The sequence below is a fragment of the Salmo salar genome, chromosome 22, assembly GCF_965601325.2.
Source record: "Salmo salar chromosome 22, fSalSal1, whole genome shotgun sequence".
NCBI classification, from domain to species: Eukaryota; Metazoa; Chordata; class Actinopteri; order Salmoniformes; family Salmonidae; genus Salmo; species Salmo salar.
The window spans coordinates 41521441-41539117 of NC_138312.1; the positions used below are offsets into that span (position 1 = coordinate 41521441).

Consider the following 17677-nt stretch of genomic DNA (forward strand, 5'->3'; position numbering starts at 1 on the left):
TAAGACATTTAAGTGTGTTAATCCTCGCAAGGTTGCCGGCCCAGATGGTATCCCTAGCCGCGTCCTCTGAGCATGTGCAGACCAGCTAGCTGGTGTGTTCACACAGATATATTGAATCTCTCCTTATCCGAGTCTGTTGTCCCCACATGCTCCAAGATGGCCACCATTGTCCCTGTACCTAAGAAAACAAAAGGTATTTGAACTAAATGACTATTGCCCCATAGCACTCACCTCTGTCATTATGAAGTGCTTTGAGAGACTAGTCAAGGATCATATCACCTCCACCTTATCTGCCACCCTAGACCCTCTTTAATTTGCTTACCGCCCCAATAGATTCACAGACGATGCAATCGCCACCACACTGCCCTGTCCCATCTGGACAAGATGCATACCTATGTAAGAATGCTGTTCATTGACTATAGCTCAGCATTCAACACCATAGTACCCTCCAAGCTCATCATCAAGCTCGATGCCCTGGGTTTGAACCCTGCCATGTGCAACTGGGTCCTGGACTTCCTGACGGGTCGCCCCCAGGTGGTGAAGGTAGGAAACAGCACCTCCTCTTCGCTGATCCCCAACACTGGGTCCCCACAAGTGTGCGTGCTCAGCCCCCTCCTGTACTCCCTGTTCACCCATGACTGCATGGCCAAGCACTCCTCCAACTCAATTATCAAGTTGGCAGACGACACAGCAGTAGTAGGCTTGATTACCAACAACGATGAGACAGCCTACAGGGAGGAGGTGAGGGCTCTGGGAGTGTGGTGCCAGGAAAATAACCTCTCACTCAACATCAACAAAACAAAAGAGATGATTGTGGACTTCAGGAAACAGCAGAGGGAGCACCCCCTTATCCACATCGATGGGACCACAGTGGAGAAGGTGGAAAGCAGGTGCTTCTACACCTGCATTGCTTGCTGTTTGGAGTTTTAGGCTGGGTTTCTGTACAGCACTTTGACATCAGCTGATTTAAGAAGGGCTTTATAAATACGTTTGATTGATTTAAAAAAAATTGAAGTACCTTGGCGTACACATCACTGACAAACTGAAATGGTCCACCCACAGACAGTGTGGTGAAGAAGGCGCAACAGCACCTCTTCAACCTTCGGAGGTTAAAGAAATTTGGCTTAACACCTAAAACCCTCACAAACTTTTACAGATGCACAATTGAGAGCATCCTGTCGGGCTGTACCACCGCCTGGTACGGCAACTGCACCGCCCGCAACCGCAAGGCTCTCCAGAGGGTGGTGCAGTTTGCCCAACGCAAACTATCTGCCCTCCTGGACACCTTACAGCACATGATGTCACAGGAAGGCCAAAAAGATAATCAAGGACAACAACCACCCGAGCCACTGCCTGTTCACTCCGCTATCATCCAGAAGGCGAGGTTATTATAAGCAGTGGTGGAAAAAGTGCCCAATTCTCATACTTGAGTAAAAGTAAAAATACTTCAATAGAAAATGACTCAAGTAAAAATGAAAGTCACCCAGTAAAATACTACTTAAGTAAAAGTCTAAAAGTATTTGGTTTTAAATATACATAAGTATCAAAAGTAAATGTAAATGCTAAAATATAAACAAGTATCAAAGGTATAAATAATTCCAAATTCCTTACATTAAGAAAACCAGACAGCACCATTTTCTTGGGTTTTGCATTTATGGATAGCCAGGGGCACACTCCAACACTCAGACATAATTTACAGACAAAGTCAGCCAGTGCAGAGATAGTAGGGATGACCAGGGATATTTTTTTGATAAGTGCGTGAATTGGACCATTTTTGTGTCCTGCTAAGCATTCAACATGAAACAAGTACTTTTCGGTGTCAGGGAAAATGTATGAGTAAAAAGTACATTCTTTCCTTCAGGAATGTAGTGAAGTAAAAGTAAAAGTTGTCAAAAATATGAATAGTAAAGTAATGTACAGATACTCCAAAAAATGACTTAAGTACAGGTTGCATCAAAGCTGGGACCGAGAGACTGAAAAACAGCTTCTATCTCAAGGCCATCAGACTGTTAAATAGCCATCAACAAGCGGCTTCCACCCGGTTACGTAACTCTGCACCTTAGAGGCTGCTGAGAGGCCATTTTACGTACATTTGAGATTTAGATGTAGCAAATCAGAAAACAATAATGTGAATTACAGAGTCTGTCAACCCTGACTCTGAAACTGCTTGACTCCCAACTCTACCATTACTGATACCCTTCCATAGGATCCTCCTACATCCTGTCATGTTATTTCACAAACTGGGGCAAGTACCATCTAGGAGCAGGCAAGTATTTGATCGCTGACTTGGACCCCTTCCTCTGTGACCATCTGACCTATACCTTCGCCTGCATGGGCAACAACGAGATCAAAACCTCCGATTGGAATGATGAGATACTCTTCGGAATAGTTCCAGGCCCTCAAGAACCAGTGAAATAGACACACATGCACAAACACACAGACATACACACACTCTTTCACGCAGGCAGGCACGCACATACACACTCATGCAGGTGTGCACACATTCATGCAGGCATGTACACATGCAGGCACATACACACTCAAAAGCAGGTACGCACATTCTCATTCAGGTACGTACACACACATACCTAAACCAGGACTAACCCTAACTCTTGTATTTGCTTACAAGAACAGCAACCTCAAGACCTTGCTGGCAATTGGAGGGAACTTTGGCACTCGGCCACAAGTGGAGACACACACACACACACACACACACACACACACACACACACACACACACACACACACACACACACCCTGTGTCTGAGCAGTGTGTGTCCCAAGGTTAACAGAGATAGTGTCCAGTACAGCCAACCACCAGAAGTTCATCAACAGTGCGATTAAGTTTGATGGCCTGGACTTTGACTGGGAGTTCCCTAGATCTAAAGGCCCGCAGATAAGTACAGATTCACCATCTTGGTGCAGGTCAGACTCACACACACATGTGACTGAACAAACACGAATGAACACACACACACCTGTTGTAATGTTCGATTGATTAATGTGACGACTGCTGTTCATCGAATGATTAACTGTTTATAATTACGTGATTAAATGAATCAGGTAATTATTAATTCAGTAACCTGGGGCACCATGGGAAAGTTTGGCTTTATTGAGTTTCTATTTCCCAAATTAACACAAAGAATATCAGAATATCGATTTTACAACAGTCGCTTATTAATTAATTTCCTCTACAGTCTCATTCTGAACGTCGCATAATCCAGGAATCTGCACAAACCCGAGTCACACTAAATAAGTCCGTACCACACCAATTGAGTTGATTATTTATTTACTAACAAGCTAAAATGATAATTTAAGATACACATACACAAACACAGTCTAGGCTATTGAATAGATCTTAGTACACTGAAACAGGTCTGACCAACACAATATGACACGTGTTACACAAAATGGGGATTTCAAAAGAGAGAGAAAGAGGGAGAGAGTACAAGAGAAAAGCACACTTGGGTACATTTGTAAACTATGCTTAGTCTAACCCTAACCTTGACCCGAACTGCCGCTCTTATGGGTCAGAATATAATGATGTAATTACGTATCGAAGGTCTCCAATGGGGTGTCTCTTTGTGGACCGGGTTCGCCTTCTCTCTCATGACGGCACTTCTTCGGTTACCGGGTGTAACTCTCTGATTGTCCTCACAATGTCAGTGTCCTTTCTCTTAGTGGTCTGTTTCCTCGCACTTGTTCTTAAAGAGGGGTCTTCTGAGGATGGCTAATCAGCCATATAGGTGGTTCCAGCGTGGGAATGAAAGCAGTGTAGACACACGATTCCTTGGAGAGAATAACCGGGTGGTCCTGCTTGAATTCAACCTCTTACACAGCTACTCATCCATAGCATAGGTTGTTTAAAGGTTCCTTTGTCTTCTTCAACCTCGTGTTGCGTTTTGGAGTTACAACTAATCAAACCTTGGCTGCAGCTCGTGGTCACCCTCGGGTCAGAAATGGGTGTTTCCACCTTTAGGTCAAGTTCTCTTGGCGTAACTAGTTACGAGGCAAGGTCTGGATTTTACTGAGATCCAATTTAGACAACTAGAAAAGATGACCAACCGTCCTCGTCTGATTCTGACTGCAGCTGTGTCTGGAAAGAGGACCATTGACACTGCATACCAGATCCCCAAGATTGGACAGTCAGTACATACACACTGGGACTCAATGATATCAATTCTCATGTAAAATGTGTGCACAAAAACATGCATGATCTATCAAATAATATCTTGCCTATTGGAAATGGTTTGTTTATTCAAGCCACTAAATAAATATTTGTATCTCTCTCCCTAACACTCAGGCTGTTGGCCTTCTGAATGTGATGACCTATGACTTCCATGGATCTTGGGAATTCAACACTGGAGAAAACAGCCCTCTACCAAGGACCGGCTGATCAGGGAAACCATATGTACTACAAAGTGGCGAAACACTTTCATTCTACTTCCCTCTTTATCTCCCCCTCATATTTCTCTCTACCCATCTCTTCCCCTGTTTATCAAATCAGTCTCTTCCTGCCTGTCTAGGTTCCAGTTGAGCGTGAGTAACATCTTTATTTTTCCAACCTTCGCTATCTAGTGTTCTCACTACCAGATACTGTGTGTTCTAAGGACTATGCTATGAAGTACTGGAAAAGCAACAGTGCCCCTGCCAAGAAGCTCCTGGCTGGATTTGCCACACCTTTCAGCTGGCCAGTGGCGCTAACACTGCTGTGGGCGCTCCCACCATTGGCCCCGGCCCTTCCGGACTCTTCACCAGACAGGCTGGCTTCTTGGCCTACTACGAAGTAACTGACACAGGACCAGGATACAGTAGGTGTGAAATGACACCCTATTCCTTACACAGTGCCCAACTTGTGTGCTCTGGTCAAAGGTAGTGTACTATATGGGGAACAGGGTGCCATTTTGGACTCAAACAGTGTGTGTGTGATTACATCTGCAGCTTCCTGAAGCAGGCTTCCCTTTGAAGACGATGTAAACTCCCAACCCTAACGTGTCTTTAGATCTGCACCTTCCTGAAGCAGGGAGAGATTGAGGTCTGGGACTCTACCCAGATGGTGCCCTACAACAAGCAGAACGTGTCGGTCAGATACGATAACATCAAGAGCTTCCAGAACAAGATCTGTGTTTGTATCTGTGGGGGAAAATATATGACTAGAGGGTAATGGAGTAGCATACTACTCTGTTACATTCACAACCCTCTCCATCACGATCTCAAACAGATCTGGGTTCAAATAGTAGTTGAAATGATTTCAACCCCATCTCATCTCTCCCAGGTCGTTTCATCAGCTTCATTAAATAGTTCCGACCCCTAAGTATGTCATGAAGGAGCTGGGTCTAAAGGCTGTGTGGTTGTTAGGGCCGGTTGTCATGGCCCATTCTAACATCAGCACCATGTAATGTCTAACCCACTCTAATAAACTCCCAAAATATGATTGCATCCTGCTGTCTGTCACTTTACTTCCTTTGAGGTCAACTACATTGCACTTGAACTGTGCAGAATCACTGATCTACAAATCACCTTCCATCCCACATAACTACTCAGTATGTGATCAATATTAGCAACTCTGCACCTCAACTTCAATAACAAAAAAACATTTTTAAGTATTCAACTAGACAAGTCAAGAACAAATTCTTATTTACAATGACAGCCAACCTTGCTCAAACGGATTGCCTCAAACACCCTCTTTCAGTTTAGTTTCAATAGAATCCATTTTACAAACAGCGAACAGCAGAGAGAGTAGTCCTTTATTACGGTCAAACGTTACCATGCTAACAGACACGATACAAAGCACACAGAGCTTAGACTAAGTGGTCATTAACATGACAGTTTAAGTTAAGGCATTGACATTTAACACGTAGAAAACATATACACAAACACAAAAAACATTTAAAATCTGTGACGTTATGAATTAAAATAAACTGACCACACCACAGTGCAAAGTGAAACTAAGCATTAATCATTGTGATCAGAGTGGTAAAAAAAAATAAGTATACAACGCTTATAAAAAATATTATGAAAAGTGGTGACACCAAATGTTGACACCACACACACCCCTCCAGGGGGTTAGAGGCGTGTGAGGTGGTTGGAGATGTGGTAAACGTTGTTGTCTGGCAGGTGGAGAGAGTTCTCCCTATAGTACCGTTGTCCGTCTGCATAACGCTCTCCCCGGTGGACCTCCAGGTATGGACCCCAACCCTCCACAGGAGAACACACAGCACACATACGCTGCAGACAGAGACACAATGCACTGTAATAGACAGGATGCTTGGAGAGACACAGGCAGAATTAATAGGGAGACATTAACACTAGAAATGCTAAAGAAGTAACTTTGGCTGCATTTTTTAAAATGTTTTATTACTCCACCATTTAAGTCAAGCCCCCCGCCGTCCTTGATTTTTACTAAATAAGTCTATATGACACACTGCAGTTGTTAGAATCTTAATATCACAAACAGGACTGGAGTTGTAACCAGTTTTAGAAGGGAATGTCATTTTTCTTATGGTTTTGCAGTAAGTTATGATGGGGAGAAAGGGTGCGTTGATGAGCGAGGGGAAGTGAATAATGCATAATGAAGAACAGGGTGGGCCATTCTACTGCATTGGTATATTCTAATCTCAATACGGTATGTACCTTATATGAGTCCACTGAATCCAAGCAGTCTTATCAGTCTACTCTGGCCTACCTGGAGTACACAGTGAGATCGTGCGTAATTTACAATGGCAAGAAGACCAAGACGAATGGATGCACATGCTGCGTTAGCGCCGCTACAAGATCTGAATGAAAATGACTCAGATGGTGGGGAAGAAATTAATCATGACATATCTGATGCTGACCCTCAGCCTGAATCCACACCTCATAACATGCCACACACACACGCTACTGTCTATTATCTATCCTGTTGCCTAGTCACTTTACCCCTACATATATGTACATAGCTACCTCAACTACCTCTGCACATCAACTTGGTACTGGTACTCCCTGTATACAAGGCATTAGGAAAGAATTCAGTACTCTTGACTTTCCACATTGTTACGTTACAGCCTTCTAAAATTGAATTTGTTTTAATCCCTCAATCTAAACACAATACCCTGTAATCACTAAGAAACCCCCCCCAAGGTTTGTAGTAATTTTTGCAAATGTATTAAAATAAAAAAAACAAAATGTCACATTTACATAAGTATTCAGACCATTTACGCAGTACTTAGTTGAAGCACCTTTGGCAGCAATTACAGCCTAGAGTCTTCTTGGATATGACACTACAAGCTTGGCACACCTGTATTTGGGGAGATTGATTTGATATACTGCATGCATTTTGACCTGAACTTTCCAGGACCTGGGTTTGATACCTGGCTACAAAAGGATTGACAATTCCAAACACTCTCAGAAGTCCTAAGCATCCACATCTCTGCCAGACACCTACCTGCCACGGGTTTCCTTGGGCACAGAGTATTTTCCAGATGGCGACGAGGGGTATCCAGATGAGACAGAAGGCGATCATACACCATCCCAGAGCCACGCCCCATGCAGGGTACTGCACCGTACCGTAGGATGGCGGACGGAAAGTCAACAACGACCACACCAAGATCACCTACACAACACACACAGGCAACAGAGAAGGGTGTATGCGTGCCAGAGAAACAGAGTTAAAGAAATGAGGACCCTGGAACAGAGAGCCAGGTAGGATAGAATCTAAGTTATAAAGAGAAAGACCGAGAGAGTACTCACAGTGATGACAGCAGGAGTGATGAAAAACCAGCATGCTCTCCACCACAGCCAGAAGAGAGAGCTCCTCGTCCCAATCATCATCTCTATGTCCTTAATGAAACGATTTCCTCCTTCAAACAAACACAGAATGTGCCATACTCTTTAACATGTACTATACTGTATACAGCTATAACATACAATATATACACTGAGTATGCAAAACATTGAGAACACATGCTCTTTCCACTGACCAGGTTAATCCAGGTGAAAACTATGATCCCTCATTGATGTCACTTGTTAAATCCACTTCAAAATCAGTATAGATGAAGGTGAAGAGACAGGATAAAGGATTTTTAAGCCTTGAGACATAATTGTGTATGTGTGCCATTCAGAGGGTGAATGGGCAAGACAAAATATTGAAGTGCCTTTGAACGGGGCATGGTAGTAGGTGCCAGGCGCCCCGGTTTGTGTCAATAACTGCAATGCTGCTGGGGTTTCATCCACCACACAAAGGACATCCAGCCAACATGACAACTGTGGGAGGCATTGGAATCAACATGGGGCAGCATCCCTGTGGAACGCTTTCGACACCTTGTAGAGTCCATGCCCCAATGAATTGAGGCTGTTCTGAGGGGGAAAAGGGGTGGGGGGACCCTAATGTTTGGTATACTCAGTGTATGTAGCTATAACATAAAATATCCTCTACATGTACCTATCACATAATATATTCTGCAGATGTAGCTATAACATGTAATATACAGTGAGGGGGAAAAAGTATTTGATCCCCTGCTGATTTTGTACGTTTGCCCACTGACAAAGAAATGATCAGTCTATAATTTGAAAGGTAGGTTTATTTGAACAATGAGAGACAGAATAACAACAACAAAAAAATCCTGAAAAACGCATGTCAAAAATGTTATAAATTGATTTGCATTTTAATGAGGGAAAAAAATATTTGACCCCCTCTCAATCAGAAAGATTTCTGGCTCCCAGGCGTCTTTTATACAGGTAACGAGCTGAGATTAGGAGCACACTCAGTGCTCCTAATCTCAGCTTGTTACCTGTATAAAAGACACCTGTCCACAGAAGCAATCAATCAGATTCCAAACTCTCCACCATGGCCAAGACCAAAGAGCTCTAGGCTGGAATGGGCTACAAGACCATCGATAAGCACCTTGGTGAGAAGGTGACAACAGTTGGTGCCATTATTCGCAAATGGAAGAAACACAAAAGAACTGTCAATCTCCCTCGGCCTGGGGCTCTATGCAAGATCTCACCTCATGGAGTTGCAATGATTATGAGAACGGTGAGGAATCAGCCCAGAACTACACGGGAGGATCTTGTCAATGATCTCAAGGCAGCTGGGACCATAGTCACCAAGAAAACAATTGGTAACACACTACGCCGTGAAGGACTGAAATCCTGCAGCGCCCGCAAGGTCCCCCTCCTCAAGAAAGCACATATACATGCCCGTCTGAAGTTTGCCAATGAACATCTGAATGATTCAGAGGACAACTGGGTGAAAGTGTTGTGGTCAGATGAGACCAAAATGGAGCTCTTTGGCATCAACTCAACTCGCCGTGTTTGGAGGAGGAGGAATGCTGCCTATGACCCCAAGAACACCATCCCCACCGTCAAACATGGAGGTGTAAACATTATGCTTTGGGGGTGTTTTTCTGCTAAAGGGACAGGACAACTTCACCGCATCAAAGGGACGATGGACGGGGCCATGTACCGTCAAATCTTGGGTGAGAACCTCCTTCCCTCAGCCAGGGCATTGAAAATGGGTCGTGGATGGGTATTCCAGCATGACAATGACCCAAAACACACGGCCAAGGCAACAAAGGAGTGGCTCAAGAATAAGCACATTAAGGTCCTGGAGTGGCCTAGCCAGTCTCCAGACCTTAATCCCATAGAAAATCTGTGGAGGGGGCTGAAGGTTCGAGTTGCCAAACGTCAGCCTCGAAACCTTAATGACTTGGCGAAGATCTGCAAAGAGGAGTGGGACAAAATCCCTCCTGAGATGTGTGCAAACCTAGTGGCCAACTACGAGAAACGTCTGACCTCTGTGATTTTTAACAAGGGTTTTGCCACCAAGTACTAAGTCATGTTTTGCAGAGGGGTCAAATATAATTTATTTGCCAGTGGGCAAATGTACAAAATCAGCAGGGGATCAAAAAATTTTTCCCCCTCACTGTACTTCCATTTACCGTAGAAGTAGAATACCCCAACAAGCTCCAGCAGAGCAGCGATCAGTAGAACAAAGCCAGCACAGAACTGATCCATCAGAGTCACCCAATATATCCCTGCCTGGAGTGACACAAACACACACAAAGTAATCACACGTACTCGCAATAAATTAATGTGAACGAAAATGTGGTATCTAAAGGACCTATTTTAGTTATGGTAACTAAGGACTTACCTGGGTTACGCACGGCAGGCCGAGCAGGAAAAGGATGGCACAGGTTCCCACAGAGATGATAGAGCGTTTTGATTTGAACCTTTCAGGGAAGGCATCCTGTAGGCATGTGGAGATGACCTCTGAGGGAACATGGCAAGAGTCAGAGATCACTGTCCAGGTCTAGTTAGTAGTGTGTGTACACACACACACACACACACACACACACACACACACACACACACACACACACACTTCCTTCGGAAAGTATTCAGACCCCTTTACTATTTCCTATTATAGCCTTATTCTAAAATGGATCAAAACTTTTTCCCCCCATCAATCTACACAACACCCCATAACGACAAAGCACAAACTGTTTATTTTAACACATTTGTAAACAAATGTAACCTGAAATATCACATATTTACATATTTAGTCAGTACTTCGTTGAAGCACTGTTGGCAGCGATTACAGCTTTGAGTCTTCTTGATTGTATTTAGGGAGTTTCTCCCATTCTTCTCTGCAGATCCTCTCAAGCTCGGTCAGCATCGCTGCACAGCTATTTTCTGGTCTCTCCAGAGATTGGGTTCAAGTCCAGGGTCTGGCTGGGCCACTCAAGGACATTGAGACTTGTCCCGAAGCCACTCCTGCGTTGTCTTGGCTGTGTGATTAGGGTTGTTCTGTTGGAAGGTGAACCTTCTCCCCATTCTGAAGTCCTGAGCAGGTTTTCAGCAAGGATATCAGCACTTTCCAGCGTTTATCTTTCCCTCGATCCTGACTAGTCTCCCAGTCCTACTGCTGAGACAAAATAAAAAAAATTCACTGCGCATGATGCTGCCAGATTTCCTATAGACGTGACATTTGGCATTCAGGCCAAAGAGTTCAATCTTGTTTTCGTCAGACCAAGGAATTCTTGTTTCTCATGGTCTGAGAGTCCTTTAGGTGCCGTTTGGCTAATTACAAGCGAGCTGTCATGCGCCTTTCACTGAGGAGTGGCTTCCATCTGGCCACTCTACCATAAAGGCCTGATTGGTGGAGTGCTGCAGAGATGTTGTCATTCTGGAAGGTTCTCTCATCTCCACAGATGAACTCTGGAGCTCTGTCAGAGTGACCATCGGGTTCTTGGTCACCTCCAAGGCCCTTCTCCCTCGATTGCTCAGTTTTGCCGTGCGGCCAGCTCTAGGAAGAATCTTGGTGGTACCAAATTTCTTCTACTTAAGAATCATGGAGGCCACTGTGTTGTTGGGGACCTTCAATGCTACAGAAAGGTTTTGGTACCATTCCCCAGATCTGTGCCTCGACACAATCCTGTCTCAGGACAATTCCTTCAACCTCATGGCTTGGTTTTTGCTCTGACATGCACTGTCAACTGTGGGACCTTACATAACAGGTTTGTGCGCCTTTCCAAATAATGTCCAATCAATTGAATTTACCACAGGTGGACTCCAAATCAAGTTGTGGAAACATCAAGGATGATCAATGGAAACAGGATGCGCCTGAGCTCAATTTCAAGTCTCACCTGAACAGAGCAAAATACAGAGAGATCCTTGATGAAAACCTGCTCTAGAGCGATCAGGACCTCAGATTGGGGTGAAGTTTCACCTTCCAACAGGACAACGACCTTAAGCACGAAGCCAAGACAAAGCAGGAGCGGCTTTGGCACAAGTCTCTGAATATTCTTGAGTGGCCCAGCCAGAGCCCGGACTTGAACACGATGGAACATCTCTGGAAAGACCTGAAAATATATGTGCAGCAACGCTCCCCATCCAACCTGACAGAGCTTGAAAGGATCTGCAGAGTAGACTCCCCAAATACAGGTGTGCCAAGCTTGTAGCGTTATACCCAAATAATATTTGAAGCTGTATTCACTGCCAAAGGTGCTTCATCAAAGTACTGAGTAAAGAGTCTGAATAATTACAGTACCAGTCAAAAGTTGGGACACTCACTCAAGGGTTTCTTTATTTTTTATTATTTTCTACATTGTAAAATACATCAAACCTAAGCAATAACACATATGGAATCATGTAGTAACCAAAAAAATAGTGTTAAACAAATCAAAATATATTTCACACTTGAGATTCTTCAAAGTATCCACCCTTGCACACTCTTGGCATTCTCTCAACCAGCTTCATGAGGTAGTCACCTGGAATACATTTCAATTAAACAGGTGTGCCTTGTTAAAAGTGAATTTGTTGAATTTCTTTCCTTCTTAATGCATTTGAGCCAATCAGTTGTGTTGTGATAAGGTAGGGGTGGTTTACAGAAGATAGCCCTATTTGGTAAAATACCAAGTCCATATCATGGCAAAAACAGCTCAAATAAGCAAAGAGAAACAGTCTATCATAACTTTAAGACATGAAGGTCAGTCAATCCGGAAAATTAAGAACTTTGAAAGTTTCTTCAAGTGCAGTCGCAAAAACCACCAAGTACTATGATGAAACTGGCTCTCATAAGGACCGCCCCAGGAAAGAAAGACCCAGAGATACCTCTGCTGCAGAGGATAAGTTCATGAAATAAATGCTTAAAGTAAGAGACATCAACTATTCAGAGGAGACTGTGTGAATCAGGCCTTTGTCATGACTTGGCCTGTGGGTAGGTTTATGACCCCCATAAATACCTTTCCTCTCTCTTGACTCTTCAGAGGGTCTCTTGAAAATCCGTTGGTTAACATAGAGTCTGGGAACATCAGAAGGTGGGGGAAAGGAACCATATTTCGGTAATCCAACCAGTTGAAAATATGAGTTGGTACTTAATGAATATGATGCCAGATCAGTTGTCATCTGAGACATTCTTATTAATGATAGGATGACAAACTGTATCTTGGAAAGTCTACACATTATAGTGATCAGATTCACATGGAATTGTTGTGCAATTTAAATGTTTAAATATGAAACTATTTGTGAAAAGATTCAATGTAATTTTAGCTTCCAAATGAGAGAATTGGGTTTTCATGAGTGAACTATGCCCAACTCAGTGGCCCCGTCCATGTGAAGAGACATTGGTTATAAACTATGAAACACTCCCTTCTCTCCCTTCCTATATAAAGCCCTTGACGACAATGTAACTTCCTGTTCCGTGGACGACGGTCCCACGTTAAAAGGACTAACATGTCAACTACAGAACTAAGCCAACCTCAGCGTGAGCTTTGGTTGCGAATGGTATGAACTTTGAACTCTTATTCACTCCAGAAGTGATACCTCCTAGCCGTTGAGTTAGCAGCGGCCGCTGTAAACGTGGGCTAGGAAAGGACGGACGACGTATCCAGTCTAACCCACAACGTATCGAGTTTACCACCAGAGACATTCTTCCGAGGACAGGAAGATCTCTGTTGGGTAACACGGCCTTCCATCTACGACCAACCTATTGAAGCACAGCTCAGAGTAAATATTCCTTGCATTTTCCTTTTCCAAATGGGCGGTTATGTAGAATGCATAGGTTTCTGTATTCACGATAGCATGGCTCACGAGGTCCCATTGAGACCCAAAACCCTTTGTTCCTAGTCTTCCCTCGCTTTCATTCAAACCCAACCCCCTCTCTTTGTGTAACCAGCCGTCATATCGTTTCCGTCCACCAGGGACGTTTTTCATGTATGACATAATTAGTAATCAATGTACGATCCATTCTGTGTTTATGTAATTCTGTGTGATTATTTAGGTATTTAGTAAATAAATAATTAAACCAAAGTTTGTATTGCTGATTCAACTTGTTAGCCAGGGTTCGTGAAGATAACCAAGAATTCCACCATGTTCAGATGAGACTGAAACAAGGTGACAATTGAATATTGACTGCTATTGATGTAAAAAATTACCAGGTCTTTAAGAGTTTATTCGGAAGATAACAGCTCTATAAACATTATTTCATGGTGCCCCGACTTTCTAGTTAATTACATTTACATGATTAGCTTAATCAGGTAATATTAATTACAGAGAAATGACTTTATAGAACAGCATGTCATATCACTTCATCCGGCATAGCCAAAGACACGAGACCTTCATGGTCGAATTGCTGCAAAGAAACCACTACTAAAGGACACCAATAAGAAGAGACTTGCTTGGGCCAAGAAATACGAGTAATGGACATTAGACCGGTGGAAATCTGTCCTTTAGTCTGATAAGTCCAAATTGGATATTTTTGGTTCCAACTGCCATGTCTTTGTGAGACGCAGAGTAGGTGAACGGATGATCTCCGCATGTGTGGTTCACACAGTGAATCATGGAGGTGGTGGTGTGATGTTTTTTTGATGGTGACACTGATTTATTCAGAATTCAAGGCACACTTAACCAGCATGGCTACCACAGCATTCTGCAGCAATACGCCATCCCATCTGGTTTGCGCTTAGTGGTACTATCATTTGTTTTTCAACAGGACAATGACCCAACACACCTCCAGGCTGTGTACGGGCTATTTGACCAAGAAGCAGAGCGATGGAGTGCTGCATCAGATGAACTGGCCTCCACAATCCCCCGACCTCAACCCAATTGAGATGGTTTGGGATGAGTTGGATCGCAGAGTGAAGGAAAAGCAGCCAACAATAGCTCAGCAAATGTGGGAACTCCTTCAAGACTGATGGGAAAGCATTCCAGGTGACAACCTCCTGAAGCTGGTTGAGAGAATGTCAAGAGTGTGCAAAGCTGTCATGAATGCAAAGGGTGGCTACTTTGAAATATCTCAAATATATTTTTGGTTTAACACTTTTTTGTTACTACATGATTCCATGTGTTATTTCATAGTTTTGATGTCTTCACTATTATTCTACAATGTAGAATAAAGAAAAACCCTGGAATGAGTAGGTGTCCAAACTTTTGACTTGTGCCATGTGTGTGTGTGTGTGTGTGTGTGTGTGTGTGTGTGTGTGTGTGTGTGTGTGTGTGTGTGTGTGTGTGTGTGTGTGTGTGTGTGTGTGTGTATATATCAGCCCTGGGTTAAAATGCATGCGTATTTTATTATTTGTTGTTTAAATACTTATTTTTCTGTGCATTTTAGTATTTTGTACACCAACTTCAAACAGCTGAAAATACAATATTTGTTGTTATGGAAAATATATTTCACAGCGTTTTAGATGGTACAATGACTCTCTACACTATACTTGCTTGTTTTGTCACAAACTGAAATTAGGTGAAGTATTCGAATTTTAGCAATCAGGAAGTGGCAGAGCAATTTCTGCATAGTGCATCTTTAAATGCATGGGAGTGTGAGTATTTTCAAAAACTTTCCAAGTGTATTTCCAAATACATACCAATATTCAACAACTGGTCTTTTCAAAAAAAATATCTAAATACTTACTTCCAAATGTTTTTGAAAGTAATTGAAATACCCCAAATAGTTGGCAGCAACTGAAATACCATGGCGTGTGTGTCCCATGTGCATGGGTGTGTGTGTGTGTCTGACTGACCTATGCCAGCGAACTGCGAGTCGAGTCCAAGGGTGAGCAGCATGAAGAAGAAGAGGATGGACCAGAGAGGAGAAATGGGCAGCTTGGACAGGGCATCAGGGTACGCAATAAATGCTAGGCCAAAACCTACACGCACGCACATGCGCACACTTTGTTAGTGTTTGTTAAGTGGCTATTGTGTCAGTAAGGTAAAGCTAAACACAGTACAGTGGTGTACTACTCACCTGCCTGGGCCACCTCTGATACAGGCTTTCCATAGACATGAGCCATGTGACCTAAGATGGAGAAGATGGCGAAGCCTGCAAACACACTGGTACCTATAGAGTGACATTAAGCAGGAAAGGAAAAACGATGTACTGGAACACAATGAAACCTTGAAAGTGTTCTTCAATGTATATTTTCTTCTTTATGATGCCATTAGCATCCATCTGGTGCGTGTGTGGTGTTTGAGTCGTACCACAGTTGGTGAGGCAGACGGTCAGTGCGTCCTTGAACACATTGTTGTGGAACTTGTTATATGAAGACAGGGCCGTGACACCACCCCACGCTACTGACAAAGAATAGAAGATCTGTGTGGCTGCATCTCTCCACACCTGCCAGAAAGACCTACTATTTAGTTACTTCAGTCAAGCATGTGTATTTTGAGCTGACAGGTAAGAGGTTAGGCTCTAACCTCTGCCTCGCCCAGTTTTGTGAGGTTGGACTGGGAGCCAATGTAGAACTCGATCCCGTCTCTGGCGCCCTCTAGTGTAACTCCCCGGATCAGCAGGATCAGCAACACCACATAGGGAAACGTAGCGGTGAAATACACCACCTGGGGACAGACACACACAAAAATATTAGAGAGACACATGCACATCTGAAAGACACACATTAGAAAAACAGGATCAACTCACACACTAGTAGTGAGCAGGTCAGCTCTTTGTTCGCTCGCAATTGCTAATAACCCATCCACAACCACCCAACTATATGTGATAAGTTTAAAATCGGTGGCCCGCACCCAACCCTAACCCTCCAATATAGAAAATGTTGTAAGTTACCGTTATTTTTATTTTTTTTGTATTAAGTTTGCCTGATTTCTGATATGTTTTTGCTTGTAACTTCCAATGTTTTGGTAGGCTATTTGTAAGTCAACTTGTCTATAATTAGATATGTGCAGCATCTCTTCTGTCATTATGATGCCCAAGGCTAAATAAACCCTTGCTTACCAGAATCTAGTTGACATCGGTAAAAGTTCTCAGTCATCTCTGATACTCCCATGGAGCAAAGACGTTTAGGGACCGGCAAGAAAATAACTAAAACTTAAAAGATGTGTAAAATTTCCAAATAATATCAGTTTGACCGGTTGTAAGGAAATAGAAAGCTGTGAAAACAACCCAACGTGTTTCTGATAAGATTTCAGTTCAGCTTGGATGCATATTTTGTGGTTGAAATACTATCAGCTTTTATGATGCCGATAAAGATAGATACAGTCTGTCGCAGTGCTAACTGCAGACTTGCATTCTCTCAAGGTGCTGAAAGAAAGAAATCATATTTCTCCACTCCTGTGAGTAAAAATGTTGCCTACATTTGCTGTATCATTTTACTGCAAGAAATGATTAAATTCTGCAGGCGGTAATATTAAGGCTAAGTGAGAAGTTATAGACCTTCCGTCAGTGTCCAGATTTCAGTTTCCATTTAACCCATCAACAGTAGGCTACAGTTCCCTTGACGTGCCATAGGCCTATTTGAAATCCCCATCTTGTGACTGTGGGGCACTGTACAAATTTGGCAATCTCACATACAGTGGGGGGAAAAGTATTTGATCCCCTGCTGATTTTGTACGTTTGCCCACTTGCAAAGAAATGATCAGTCTATAATTTTAATGGTAGGTTTATATGACCAGTGAGAGACAGAATAACAACAACAAAAATCCAGAAAAACGCATGTCAAAAATTTTATAAAATGATTTCCATTTAATGAGGGAAATAAGTATTTGACCCCTCTGCAAAACATGACTTAGTACTTGGTGGCAAAACCCTTGTTGGCAATCACAGAGGTCAGACGTTTCTTGTAGTTGGCCACCAGGTTTGCACACATCTCAGGAGGGATTTTGTCCCACTCCTCTTTGCAGATCTTCTCCAAGTCATTAAGGTTTCGAGGCTGACGTTTGGCAACTCGAACCTTCAGCTCCCTCCACA

At 43.1% G+C, this 17677-nt stretch overlaps 1 protein-coding gene across 1 annotated transcript in view; it reads right to left on the bottom strand.

Annotated features, from left to right (window-relative positions):
* Positions 1 to 5726: 5726 nt before the first annotated feature.
* Positions 5727 to 17677, bottom strand: part of LOC106583390 (sodium- and chloride-dependent neutral and basic amino acid transporter B(0+)) — a 28482-nt gene continuing 16531 nt past the window's right edge. Inside the window, exons 7-15 of the mRNA XM_014167512.3 lie at positions 16171 to 16311; positions 15955 to 16090; positions 15722 to 15814; positions 15498 to 15623; positions 10130 to 10248; positions 9918 to 10017; positions 7729 to 7838; positions 7424 to 7591; positions 5727 to 6228 (exon numbers count right to left, since the gene is read on the bottom strand). Coding sequence (XP_014022987.1) covers positions 6067 to 6228; positions 7424 to 7591; positions 7729 to 7838; positions 9918 to 10017; positions 10130 to 10248; positions 15498 to 15623; positions 15722 to 15814; positions 15955 to 16090; positions 16171 to 16311 — 1155 coding nt within the window. The 3' untranslated portion in view covers positions 5727 to 6066. The remainder of the gene's footprint in view (positions 6229 to 7423; positions 7592 to 7728; positions 7839 to 9917; positions 10018 to 10129; positions 10249 to 15497; positions 15624 to 15721; positions 15815 to 15954; positions 16091 to 16170; positions 16312 to 17677) is intronic.